The sequence below is a fragment of the Hyaena hyaena genome, unplaced genomic scaffold, assembly GCF_003009895.1.
Source record: "Hyaena hyaena isolate Hyena2069 unplaced genomic scaffold, ASM300989v1 scaffold_592, whole genome shotgun sequence".
NCBI classification, from domain to species: Eukaryota; Metazoa; Chordata; class Mammalia; order Carnivora; family Hyaenidae; genus Hyaena; species Hyaena hyaena.
The window spans coordinates 1,211,673-1,226,710 of NW_024081223.1; the positions used below are offsets into that span (position 1 = coordinate 1,211,673).

The 15,038-nt window shown below is 35.3% G+C and overlaps 1 protein-coding gene across 1 annotated transcript in view; it reads right to left on the minus strand.

The window, feature by feature from the left end:
* The window catches only part of GRIA2 (glutamate ionotropic receptor AMPA type subunit 2), a gene marked incomplete at its 5' end in the record, with an annotated part of 60,700 nt that overhangs the window by 3,823 nt on the left and 41,839 nt on the right, over positions 1-15,038 (minus strand). The window contains one exon of the mRNA XM_039256866.1: positions 12-259. Within this exon, the coding sequence (XP_039112797.1) occupies positions 12-259 (248 nt within the window). The remainder of the gene's footprint in view (positions 1-11; positions 260-15,038) is intronic.

A 15,038-nucleotide genomic window follows, 5' to 3' on the forward strand; every position in this document is an offset into this window, starting at 1 on the left:
ATTCCACCCACCTTAATGAAGATCCTTTAGGTGTTGCGATGCCATAGCCTTTGGAATCCAGGTTTCCACCAACTTTCATGGTGTCACAAGGCTTCCTTTGCTCGATGTACTCATTCATCGTGGACTCCAGCAAGTAGGCGTATTTTCCTTTGGACTTCCGCACTCTGGCTACCCCTTCCGCCGTAGTCCTCACGAACACAGAGGGCTCTGCACTTCTCATATAGGTCCACATTTTATCAAACACTGCAATTTTAGATCTCTGCAGAAAAAGTAAGGTGCCAGACAGAGTGAAGAGATGGCCTAAAAGATTTTGTTTTGTTGTTGTTGTTGTTTTTAACAAAACACAGAGGAAGGCAGTACTTTTCAAAATAATCATAGACGGTGCATGGAATATGGATAAGCCTCCATCTTAAAAATTATGTTTTCCTTTACACTTAGAAGGACCTCACAGGCGGTTTTGCTATGACACATTTTAGCTGTAAACAAAATACTACACCACCAAAAAACAATCTGAGATATTCACACTCCAAAATATGTTGAAAACTACCCTATATTACCTCTAGGAATAATTCTAGTTAAGTGACAGGCAAAAGTATACCTTCACTGCTAAAATCTAAAATGATCTATCCCTAATTAGAGAAGGAGAAAAAGAGTTTGTGTAGTGTTAATTGGTCAGGCATGTAAGTGGGAAGATCCTAATGCAATGACAGTCATCTAAGGAAGAATAATAATAAAAAATAATGCTGGAAACCTCTACTAGATGCTGACACAAATGCTTCCGGAATAACACTGATTTTTCAAAGAAATATCTTTGGGGCATTAAATTTGTCTTTACTAAGTCAAACATTTTTGATTTTGAATATTTAAACACTAAAATACTGCTTATTACAATATGCACTGGAAACAATATTCTTATGAGTATCAGGAAAGAAAGGAGGGCTAATTGTACCAGTATACTTGAGGGAATAGTTATCTTAAAATTAATTGACTCAAGAGCAAAGACATACTTCAAAAGAGTTACTTAATACTTCACTAGAGTAAAAAAGACAGCTGACCACAAAGTTGGAAAGTCACAGGATTTGAATATCTGCTTATTTTTCTATTCACAATTTCTCAACTGACTTTAATCCCTCTTGGGAAAGTGGCTCTGAATAACCCCTTTCACTATTGAAATATAGGAGGTTTGAAATAAAAACTTTAAATTGAAATTTTACTTTTAAGATTCATGAGATTTGGGGGGCTTTGTGTTTGTTTCTTACTCGACAGAGTTTAAAAAAGATAATCTTTATCTTAGAGAGAGCAAGGATAAATCAATTAATAAATCAATAAATAAGCAAATAGAATACAAATCCAAATTTGTTTATAATACTGCCTTAGGAATGAGGGCAGATTATCTCTCTATCTATCTATCTATCCATCTATCATCTTATTGATAGATGTATGTATATACATAAATATATATGTATGCATATTTAAGTATTCAATTTTGGTGAAAATCCACAGTTGAGTGTAAATAAAGTATGGAGTAGGCTTGAATCACTAAGTTTATAATTCAGGTAACAGTGAGAGGATCTCACTGATTGCACCTCTTCTTTACCTCCACCGGAAGAGGGACTGCTATATTGAGGCAGCCTGTGGACCTTGGTGTTCTCTGTTGTAAGAAGACCTAAATGTCCTTCCTAAAAAATACTTCACCCTAAACCTACATGAGTTCCTTTCTTATTAGTAATTTTTTAATCATCTATATCATCTAAACTATTCTTTATTTTTCTAAATTTGTCTAAGTCATTCTTTTTTAAAATTTTTTAAAAAAATTAATGTTTATTTTGAGAGAGAGAGAGAGAGAGAGAGAGAGAAGGGCAGAGAGAGAGAGGGAGACACAACTGGAAGTAGGCTCCAGGCTCTGAGCTGTTAGCACAGAGCCCAACACAGAATGCTAACTCACCAACACACCTGAGCCGAAGTCAGACACTTAACCCACTGAGCCACCCAGGTGCCCCTGATGTAAACCATTCTTAAATCTGTTTCTATTTCTAAACAGTGCCCCCTCTTGAGATAACACGTTTAAAACTTAATTACCTAAGGAAGCAGGCTTTCTCTCTGTTGTGACAGTACATTCATGACTATGAAAACTCCAACAGGTCCTCAATTAGGGAAATTTTGTCTTCATAACCCTCATAGTGTCTCGTGCATCTTCACATGAAAGATTTGTAATTAATATATGCTAACTGAACACCCTGTGAATTGGCTAGAAAGGGGACTATTTTTGCTTTATCTGCATCTTTGCCTACTATAGAAGATTGTTTATACTGTTTTTTTCTCCTTCACTTTTCCTTCATAGTCTCTACTAAATTAAAAATGCTACAATATTTGAGTTTGATTATATATCACACAATCTCATTAAACTCCAAAGTCTTTTTGTGTCAGAATTTCCACAAAAGTAGGTAATATCAAAGTGTTTTGAAATAAAAATCATAATACAGAAGAGTACAAAATTAAATCATATTTATTATAAATATATAAACTTTTATCCAATAATCCATTAAATGTAATTATTTTAAGCTTGAAAATTCAATATTGGTACATAAAATATCTTATAAAATGCTTCACAAATATGCGTGCCCTTCAGGAAAAATCCAAAAATTAGCAATAATGTAAAAGGAAAAATAGAAATTAAAATCAAGATGACTTCTTTCTCTCTCTCTTTTTATAAGTTTATTCATTTATTTTGAGAGAAAGAGAGAGCTCACTGCAAGAGCAAGGGAGGGGAAGAGAGAAAGAATTACAAGCAGGCTCTGCACTAGCAGTGCAAAGCTCGACACAGAGCTCAACCTCACAAACCATGAGATCGTGACCTGAGTTGGGATCAGGAGTCAGATGCTTAACCAACTGAGCCAACCAGGTAGGACTTCTCTTCAAATAATATATATATATATTTAAGTTTACGTATTCAAGCTGTTCCAAACATATTTGCTTTTTTTAAAAATTTCAGTGTAATTCACATACTGTGTTATATTAGTTTCAGGTGTACAATATAGTTACTCAACGGTTTTATACATCACTCAGTGTTCATCACAACAAATGTAATCTTAATCCCTTTCACCTATTTCACCCCTTCTCTGAAACACCTCCCCTCCGCTCTAGCAACTACCAGTTTATTCTTTCTATTCATTGTTTTTTTTTTTTAAGTTTATTTATTTATTTTGAGAGAGAGAGAGACTGTGAGCAGAGGAGGAGCAGAGAGAATCCCAAGCAGCCTCCACACTGTCAACGCAAAGCCCAATGACCTGGGGCTTGTACTTACAAGATCATGACCTGAGCCAAAATCATTAGCCGGATGCTGAACAAACTGAGCCACCCAGGCACTCCTGTTGTCTATATTTAAGAGTCTGCTTTTTTGTTTGTAAAGACTCAATTTTTGAAGAGACATTTAAATAACTTCAATCATGTAAAAAATAATATTCATGAAGTGAAGAAAAATTTCCAGTTTCATTCATAAAATCTTTCCAGTTAAATATATTTTTCAATGTATGAACAAAATATTATCTCTAAGGAGTAAAGGATTTTAAAATGTAATCTGGAAAAAAATATATATATATATAGCTAGAGTGTTTTGACAGGGCTACTCAACCTTGGGAGTTTTGAATCATTTGGAAGATACACAATTCTGACATGATAATCTAGACATCTAAGTTCTAGTAAGTTATATCAGTCACTTTCTGTGATTGCGCTTCACATGTATTATGGCATATTTTTTAACTGACTAAGATTTTAGGATATAATTATGGATTAATTTTAAAAATCTATAAATTAATATAATCTATAAATTATAAAGGATCTATGCTGGTACTGCATAAACCTAGAAGTAATTTTTTCAGAGATCAGAATTTTTGAAAGATGCATACATTTTCCTGATGGGTTCATTCATTTGTTTTTCAGTTGTTTGTTTACGGTTTACTTCCTTAACAAAGTTAATTAACTGTTTTCACAACCATATATGTTCAAGAACTACTTCTTTGGACAGATTTGGCCGAAGGTGCCCGAGGAGGGTAATTCACAAAGAGTATAATACTGTTGTGTTAAAAACTTCATTCAAGACATTTGATTTGAACTTTCTAACTGCCTTCAAAAAACAACAGGAACAATCTGACTACATATTTACTGAGAGATAGTTCAAGGATCTGCATTTAATTTTTATTAACAATTTCAGCAAAATTATTAACATGAATTAAGTAAGTAAATAGATGATGCCTAGAAATCCTGTTTTTCTCCAAAACCACAGCAACTGAAAAAAGAAACCAGCAATCCAAAGGCAAAGAGAAACTCACCCTAGGCTTACCATCCAAAAGCCTGTGTGAGAAATTATAGTTATTTTTATTGCCAGGTAGTTTAGGTGACAATGTTTAATTTGGCCTGATTTGTAAGTTAATGGGTTATCTGATGCACTGGAGAGTATACTATAATTTTCCTAACCACTCCAGCCTCTTGGCAACTTATTTCTTAGAATATATAGACTAAAATAAATGGGGATTTTTTTCCAAGTTAATACTATCCCATGTGGTCAACTAAGGTAATGTATATAAGTAGTTTTTCCTATTAAAATTCTGTATTCCAGCAATGTATGTTATAGACATTATTCTACAGCAAAAGCATCTAGAAAATTTAGGCAATTACCTGAAAAATGTAGGTCAAACACTAATCAAACTGACTCACTTAACCCTGGTGTGTGAACTTTGAAGATGAGCACCAGGCCATGATGGTCACTACCCTTCTAAGCCATGTTTAGATTTGAGCATGTTTTAACGTGGTAGGAGAGAGAACACAGTCAAAACATACTGACTTTTTAAATAAACCATACACTTTCTTATCATTGGTAATACTGGTCCCGAGAGAAAAGAATGCTGCAATGCAGAAGGAAAATGAAGGCCTGGCATTGGTTTCTAATCTCTTGGCGCCATCTAAGCCTTTGTTAGAAATCATTATAACTCCCTTTTCCACTCCTCCTCAAATCTATATACTACAACGGAGCCAAAAAAAGTCTATGCTTCTTAAGTTTAATGTTAAATCAAGGACAAGCGTTCTTTCAGGAAGTATGATAAAGTGAATTGGATTGTTTCAAGATGTCATCTGCCATCACATTTTGGTGAGAAGATAAGTGATGCCTTGTTAAGAAGAGACCAATGATAGCCTGGTCAGGACAACACTGTGGACTACTCTGTGTTTTTTTTGGAGCCAAGGCTCCTTGGATGTGGCTATTCAAATCTCTTTCTATGGTTTGATGTTAGTAATGGGCATATCGATTTGACTAATAGTTCACAGAAAATAACCATGTGAAATTTTAATGTTTTCTTAAAAGAGAAAATATGGCCACTGTCTAGTGTTGTTGGGGAAAAGTTCCATATAAACAGACCAGATATTATTATATCTAAAGAGAAGATGGGTTCCTTTTCTGTGAAAGAAGCCGAACAGTCATTTTAATTTAGTTTTATTTCTTCCTCTTATATAGTACTAGAAGCATTAATTTTTCTCACAGCTAAATGAGCCTTTCTCCCTGAAGGAAAAAAAAATGACTTTTTAAAGGAAATGGTTACTATCCTTCTGAAACATACATATTTACTCAAGAATGAGTAGGAAATGTAGGTGCCGCATTGTGGGCATTCTTTACCAGTCTGTTAACTCTTTCAACAGTTCCTTTCAAAAAAATTTCATTTACCCACTAACTTCAAAATACCAGCTCACAATTTCAGATGTTTTGTTGCTGGAATGGGAATTCTAAATGATTACCAAACACAAATGATGTCCAAAAGTTGTATGTGCAGATTTCCAAATGGCTGACGTGACTACCTCGGGAGAGAATTTACACAGTTTTTAGAGCAGTGCTTCCCACTTTGGTAATGTCTAGTCTTACTTTCCCTTCAAACATGAATAGAGATACTCTTCATGAAAACCTGTTTTCTCTAGAAAACCTATAGTGTCTGTGGTGGTACAGTAACTAAAAAGAAGGTAACTGTTTCTGTGAGTGAAAGAACTTGGCCTAAATCATCCTGAATGTATAGATTGTCAATCTGTGAATTAATATCCTTGTTCCTAGTCCATTTGGCTGACATTTTGTAAAAATTTGCATTTAAGATAAAAAATATTTACCCTTCATTTTAGGATTTTAACCTTTTGCCTGATTCTTTATTATTTTTTGAGAGGCAAGAGGAGCAGAGAGAGAGAGGGAGACACAGAGTCCAAAACATGATCCAGTCTCCGAACTGTCAGCAGAGAGCCTGATGCAGGGCTCGAACACATAAACCGCGAGACCATGACATGAGCCAAGAGATATTAAGCTCTGAGTCGAAGTCAGACGCTCAACCGACTGAACCACACAGGTGCCCCAAGGATTTTACTCTTTTGCCTGATCCTGTGGAACTCACAGCATGGCCCATTGCTTCATTACAGGCGGAAGCCAAAATTCAAATTGTTCCTGGAAACCACGAGAGTTGGTACTCAAAAACAAATTTCACGTTCTCATTCTGTTATTCTTTACTGTTTAAAGTCTGCAGTCCCTATGAAAAATGCTGGGTGGCTCAGTCAGTTAAGCATCTGACTTCGGCTCCGGTCATGACCTTACAGTTTGTGAGTTCTAGCCCCGTGTCAGACTCTGCTGACTGCTCAGAGCCTGGAGTCTGCTTCAGATTCTGTGTCCCTCTCTCTCTGCCACTCTGCTGTTCTCTCTCTGTCCAATATAAATAAACATTAAAAAATGTAAACAATAATTAAATAAACTGGAAAAAATTACTATTCTTAAGGATTATACTTAATAAAATATTTTATAGAAGTGTGGTTTGGTTTGTTTGTTTGTTTGTTTTTTAGCTATCTCTGCACCCACTGTGGAGTTCAAACTCACAACCCAAGAAATCAAGTCTCATGCTCTTCCAACTGAGCCAGTCAGTCACCCCATAATTAGTCTTTCATTTTAAATAAAACCAATTCTCCAATCATTATTCACATTAACTGTATTTCTAGCAATTTTTCAGCTTTAAAACATTGAAATGGTATTTATAAAAGAATATAACTAAAATGTTAACCACTTAAGTTTTTGAAAGAGTACCACTAGAATGGATCTTAGAAATCATTTATTTTATTCTGAGCCCTTTATTTTAAGAGTAAGACTTAGGAAAATTAAGTAACTTGTCTAAGTTAACATAATTTGTTATCCTTAGAAAAGCCGGAAACAGATCTGGAAACCCAACTCTTCAATACATGTGTTTATACATTAAACAATGAAAATAATCAAGCATAGTATTTAGATAAGTATTGTTCTATTAAGAAGAAGGTCACTTGACAATATTGTAAAATTCAGAGAAATATTAAATTTAGTTAAATATTAGTGTATAATTTATCAATAAGTAAACTGAGGCTTAAGTAGATTGGATCTGTTGTAGCATGTAATCAACCAAAAATAAAGCCAAATTATTTTTCAGAGTTCTCTTTGGCATTTTGAAACTACTTTCCAATGTGAAAAATACAGAGTCAGGTTAATGAATATATTATTAATAGAATCAAATCCTTTTGAGAATTTTCCGCATAGAAAATTATGTCTTTAAAATTGAAAATGTAATTGATATTTCCACTTTTCATTCCCTTAAGATGAGTGAATGATATGATTACTGACGTATACTCCTAGTTATATCTTATATATTACCTATTTGTGCCCATGTGAATATAATGTGAATTGAAGAGCAAATGATACCCAACGACCAGATCTTTTATTTTTAATTGGGTTACTCTACTGACCTATTCAAGGTCTATTTGAACAGATAATATCTTGAGTATCATCATTGTATTTGACAAAATATCTCATATTATCTTTGTGGATTACATGGAGAGCTCAGGTTATTAGGAGGGCTTATGATTAAAATATCAATCACACCCAAAGAATATTGGTTACTACTTATTAACATGCAAAAACTTCAGCTCACTGAAGGGAAACTTCTTTATACCATTGATTCCACACATAGAGTTCAGTGTTTCCGGCGATTTAGATGAAGACATAAATGATAAATGATTCAAAGTTACAGATATTTTTATGATGACAGAATCAATATTTCAACTTTATGGGCTTGGGCAAAAAAGCCTAAAACCAAGGAGAAATATAAGGGATGAATGGAAAATCTGACATGGGCTTCAGTCAACTGCATATTCACAGAATGGTAGACATGAGGCTTACTGCCATTCATCTTAAAATCACTGGAGTTTTCAGTAAACAACTTTAGGGAAATCTATTAATATGCAGTTGCCACAAACACTAACAAACTTGAAGGTTTTATATGGAATTATTGCATCTAGATAACAGTTGTAACTTAAATACCTTGAGGGTCCAAAAGAGAATGTGAGTGAGTGAAACAGATAAACATGGGGTAACAGAATGGTGTGTTGGTAGCCGCTGGAGAGCACATTCTCTGATTTAAACCATTGTTTTCCTTTTTCTTGAATGTAAACATTCTGTTGTGTGAAGAACACAGGTGTTGAGGTTGAAACTGATTTGAAATCTGAATTTTCAGAGTCTGGCTAAGATCCTTTAGAGTTAGACCAAGTCACAACCCTACATCTAGATACCACACTTTAAGAATAATACTGAAAAAGCTACTTTCAAAAGATACAGAGACCAGGATAAAGGGTTGAAAAGAAAAATTTAATAAAGAATGGTGTAGGAAATTCAGAATTCTTAGGCTAGGTAATGATAAAATTTAAGGAAAAGATGGTAGTTATCTTATGCATTTGATTAATGTGTCATATGAAAAGATAACCATTACTAATGACAGAATTAGGACCAATGAATGAAAACACTTAGGAAGCAAGATTTAATTTCAAAGAGCTTTCTCAAAACTGTAACAATAAAAACCAAAAAAATGGAATTTAATGCTGACTAAAGTGGCAAGTTAATATTCATGACATAGTCAATAATTATGTCATGATTCATGTTTCACAAATGACATGATATTTCAAACATGAACAGAATTTGAGAGGTAATTTATAACCTAAGTTGTACGTTTAAGGATGAAAATGCTGATGCCATGTAAGTTCACCATCACTATTAGAAGGAACTTTATCTGTAATGCGAGAGCTTGCTTCTAAAAGACTTTAATTGAGCTTCTTTATCCAACTTCATCAGGGCGTCTATAGAGATAGGAAATTTCTAATTTAGCCTTTTTAAATGTTTATTTGTTTTTGAAAGAGAGAGGGAGAGAAAGAGAGATATGGGGGAGGGGCAGAGAAAGAGAGGGAGACACAGAATCCTAAGGTGGATCCAGGCTCTGAGCTGTCAGCAGCCTGATGTGGGGCTGGTACCCAGGAACTGGGAGATGGTGACCTGAGCCAAAGTCAGATACTCAACCAGCACCCCTAGCCTTTTTTTTAAAGCAATTGAAAGATGAGGAAAATTGTACGAGATTGCTCAAAAGAGTGAAAAATACAACTATGCTATGATCCAGTAATTATACTACTAGGTATTTACCCCCCAAAATACAAAAACACTAATTCAAGGGCATACATGTACCCCTATGTTTGAAGCAGCATTATTTATGATACCCAAGACACGGAAGCAGCCCAAATGTCCATCAATAGATGAATGTATAAAGAGATGTGTTGTATACATACAATGGAATATTATTCAGCCATAAAGACAAATGAAATCTTGCCATTTGCGAGACAAAGATGAAGCTAAAGAGTATAATGCTACGTAAAATAAGTCACTCAGAGAAAAACAAATACCATATGATTTCATCCATATGTGGGATTTAAGAAACAAAACAAATGAATAAAGAAAAATAAAGAAAAATGGATGGATGGAAGGAGGTGGGGAGAGCAGGAGGGAGAGAGAGAATCCAAGAAACAGACTTTTTTTTTTCTTTTTTAAATGTTTTATTTATTTCTGAGAGAGAGAGAGAGACAGCATGAACAGGGGAGAGTCAGAGAGAGAGGGAGACACAGAATCCGAAACAGGCTCCAGGCTCTGAGCCATCAGCACAGAACCTGATGTAGGACTCAAACCCACAAACCGTGAGATCAAGATCTGAGCTGAAGTCGGACGCTTAACCGACTGAGCCACCCAGGCACCCCGAAACAGACTTTTAACTATAGAGAACAAACTCTGTGGTTGGCAGAAGGGAGGGGTGGGGAGGGATGGGTGAAATAGGTGAAGGGGATCAAAAGTATACTTATTGTGATGAGCACTGAGTAATGAATAGATTTGTTGAATCACTATATGGTACACCTGAAACTAACAGAACACCATATGTTAACTATACTGGAATTAAAATTTAAACTTAATTTAAAAAAGAAAAAAAATGACTGAATTTGAGTTTTAAATAAGTAACAAACAAAAAACCTTGGAACTCACGGAAAGTGAAACAAAATATGGTAGCAAAGAAGGAAGGTGGCAAAAGTCACAGAGTGCCTATGACAATATCATTAACTTATAGACATAGTCTTTTGTCTATATAAATATAAATCCCTTTAGAAAATCAAAGTCTGCAGCAGTTTCTATCTTTCTTTCCCTCTATTACCACACTGCTAACTCAATTTGGAGAGTTCATTGTATCCTGCAATAAACATATTTTAAAAAGTTTATTTATTTTGAGCAGGCTCCACTCTCAGCCCAATGCGGATCTTGATCCCATGACCCTGGGATCACGACCTGGGCTGAAATCAAGAGTCAGACACTCAACCAGCTGAGCCACGCAGGCGTCCCAAACGTTTTTAATTTGATGTAGCCCACTGGTCTACATTTCATTTTGTTGCCTGTGCTTTTTTGTCATATCCATAAAACCTTTGCGGAGACCAAAGTCAGAGAGCTTATCCCCTATGTTTTCTTATAAAATCTATATAGTTTCAGATCTTACTTTTAAATATTTAATCCATTTTGGGTTGTTTTTGTGTACAGTAGGAGTCTTATTCCATCTCTTTGTATGTGGGTATCCAGTTATCCCAACATCGTTTCTCTGAAGAGACTGTCCTTTCCCCACTATGGAGGCTTCAATCCTTGTTGAAAATCCCTTAACCATACATGCATGGGTTTACTTCTGGGCTTTCCAGTGTGTTCGATTGGTCTGTAAGTCCATCTTTGGGCCAGGGCCCTACCTTTCTAATACGTTTCAAGTCAGGAGTGTAAGGCTTGTTTCTGGTCCCCTAGATTGGTTTATCTATTTCTTATTCTTTATAATTCTATATGAATTTTAGGATTTCCTTCCTATTTCTGTAAAAAATGGCATTGGGATTTTCATAGGAAATGCAGTGCATCTGCAAATCATGGGGTACTTTAGATATTTTCTTTCTAGTACTGCTTTTGCTGCAGACCATAAGTTTTGGTATATTATGTATCAACTTTTGTTTGTCTCAAGATACTTTTTTATTACTCTTCAATTTATTCTTTGATCCACTGATTATTCAAGTGTGTGTTAATTTCCACATATTAGTAAATATTTGTTTCCCCATGCATGCTATTGATTTCTAGTTTCATTCCATGGTGGTCAGAAAAGATTTTAGTCTTCTTGTATTTAAGACTTGTTCTGTGACCTAACATGTCTTCTCTCCTGGAGAGTGTTTGTTTCACGTACACTTAAGGAGAATGTGTATTCTGGGGTGGCTGGGTAGCTTAGTCGGTTAAGCACCCAAGTTTGGCTCAGGTCACGATCTCATGGCTTGTGGGTTCAAGCCCTGCATCAGGCTCTGTGCTGACAGCTCAGAGCCTGGAGCCTGCTTCGGATTCTGTGTCACCTTCTTTTTCTGCTCCTCATCTGCTCATGCTCTCTCTTGCTCTCAAAAATAAATATAAACATTAAAAAAAAAAAGGAGACTGTGTATTCTAATGCTTTCGGATCTGATGTTCTGTATATTTCTGTTAGGTTCGTTTGGTCTACAGTGCTGTTCCATCTTCTTTCCTTTCTGATCTTCTGTCTGTATGCTTTTTCCTTATGGAAAATGGGATACTGAAATCTCCTACTATCATTGTGATGCTATTTTTCCCTTATGTTCTGTCAGTGTTTGCTTCATACATTTAAGAGCTCTGATGTGTAAAACTATAATGAGACAAAATTCTCTGACTTAGCATCTATTCACTCTGATATAAGTAGAGCCAGGCCTGCTCCCTTTTGGTTGCCATTCGTGTGCAATACCTTCCATCATTTCAGTGTCAGCATATGTGTGTCCTTAAATCTAAAGTGCGTTTCTTCCTCATATGAGCAAAAGCACTGTGTGTTAGATAACTGGACAATAAATTATACTAAAAAATAAAAATACAGTGAGTCTCTTATGAACAGCATATAATTGGATTTTTTAAAAAAATGTATATTAACCTACCCTATGTTGTTTAGTTGGAGAGTTTAATACATTTGCATTTAAAGTTACTGATAGGTTACCCCTACCATTTTGTTCATTGTTTTCTGTAGCTTTTTTATTCATCTTTTCATCTCTTGCCATCTTTCTTTGTATTTCATTAATTTCTTTGTGGTGACAAACTGATCGCTTTCTTACTTTTTTGTGTAACTTCTAAAAGTTGTTTCTTTGCGGTTACCATGGAAGTTACACAAAATGTCTTATAGCCATAAATATTGATTTTAGGCTTATAAGAACTTAACTTCAATTGTATACAAAAACTTTACTCTTTTACTTCTCCACTCAAAATGTATATTACTGATGTCAAATTAATCTTTTTATATTGTACCGCAGTTAATGTATATTATATATTTATTTTTTTATACTTTTATATTTTAATCTTCACAGCAGAATTCAAACAGACTTTTGCAACATTGTTATAGTATTACAGTATTTTACATTTGTTTATGTATGTACTTGTACCAATGAGCTCTGTATTTTCATGTGCTTTTGTGTTACTGTCCAGCATCCTTTTACTTCAACTTAAAGGAGTCCCCTGAACATTTCTTGTGAGGCTGTTTTAGTGTTGATGATCTCTCTCAACTTTTGTTTATCTGAGAGAGTCTTTATTTCTCTTTCATTTTTGAAGGACAATTGTGTCAGATAGAGTATTCTTGGTTTGCAGTTTTCTTTATTTTCTCAGCTCTCTGAATATATCATCCCATTCCCTCTGACCTACAAGGTTTCTGCTCATAAATCTGCTAGTTGTGCTATGCGTGCCAACATGTATGTGACAGTCACATTTCTCTTGCTGTTTTCAAAATTCCTTTTCTTTGACATTTGACAATTTGATTATTATGTTTCTCAGGGTACACTTTTTTGGGGGTCATCCTACTTAGAATTCCTTGTGTTTCATGAAGTTATTCTTTTCTCCAGATTTGGGAAGTTTGGGGCCATTACTGCCTTAAATAGGTTTTTTGCTTCTTTCTCTTCTCCTTTGGGACTTCCATAATGTGTCTTTTTGAAAGCTTCTTAGGCTTTCTTCACTCTTTATCCTTCTGTTTTCTTGATCCTTTATTTGTATAATTTCAAAGGATTTATCTTAAGTTCGCTGATTTTTTTCTTCTGCTTGATTGTTATGAAGTTGAATCCCTATAGTGTATTTTTTAATTCAGACACTGTATTTTTCATTTCCAAAATCTATTTTTTTATATTTTCTCTTTGTTGAAATTCTCAGTTTGTTCATGTATCATTTTCTGGAGCTCTTTGAACATCTTTGTGACACTTATTTGGAATTCTTTGTCAGGTAATTCACGTATTTCCATTTCAGTGTCACTTTCTGTAGGTTAATTTTTTTCCTTTGGTTGGGCCATATTTCTTTATGTTTATGACATGCCTTATAACTTTGTGTTGGGATCATGCATTTTTAAAAAAGAGCTATCTCTTCCAGTCTTTATGGACTAGCTGTGTATAAGGAAAGCTCTTCAGCAATCAGCCCAGGCTCATAGAGTTTACTGGGTCCCATTAGCACTCCAAGTCAGGAGGACAAAGACCAGTCCCTGGGTACTTCACCAAAAAGCCAAAAAGTTCAATGCCTGGATGCATATTCCACTTGTTTCTTCCCTCCTCCAAGGGTGTGACTGCCAAGCTGGATTGGCTTCTGTTTGCCAACCACAAAACCACAAATCCTCTGAAACAGTAACAAACCATCTAATTCTCTTTTGTTCTCAGCAACTCCAAGGCATCTAGTATATGCCAGGGGCCATCAGTGTTCTGAGACAGGAAGACAAAACCCAAGCCCTTGGGCAATCCTCCTACCTCCCAAAAAGCCAAAGCGTTGAAACCATGCTCCAACTTCCTTCCTCCCCAAAGGGAAGCTGGGAGTTGGAGGTTTTCTCCCACGTTTCGCACACTCAGCTGGTGGGCATAGTCTACAGGGAGTGAATGTGTGTTAGTGCAAACTTTGCCTTTCTTCTCAGCAGTCCTCAACCTGATGTCCTATTTGTCAGTGTTTAGAATCAAGCCACACAGTCCACTTTTCTCTTTCTCTTCCCCTGGGAGAAGCCAAGAGCAAGCATTTCCTCTAACTGTGGTGCACTGTGCCAAGGAAGAGATTATGATGAATGCCATTAATTTTCCTACAGAGTTTGATATGGCTAGTTTTATACTCATTTGGTTTGCAGAAACTCCTTGACTGGTTTCTGGATTTCTCACAAAGAAAAATTGTCAGTGTTTTGTTCCTGAGGCAGTGTCTCTGGTTGGGGGAGAAGAGAGTTTGGGGTTTCCTATTTTACCACCTTGTTGATATCATGTCCTTGGTCCTACTGTGTTTCTTAAAATGAAGCCTTAAATATCATTTTTTGGGGGACTGTGACAATAGTTGGTACCACTTGATTTTTCTAATTACCATTTTACTTTTAAAATCTCATTTCCCCATGAAAACATGCAGCCACCTTTACTAGCAACTTGTTTTGGGTAATCACTCAATATGATCTGGAACAAAATTATATGCTGGAAACATGAATTGTAAATTACATTAGTATCAAATATTTCTTCAAATATCAGAAGTCGAACTAAAGAATTCTCGTTTTTTTCAACAGTATTTACATTTAGTTCAGATTTTGATTCCAATATATTTAAATGATTGCCTAATTCCTTTTCTCTTCTCTACAAAACTC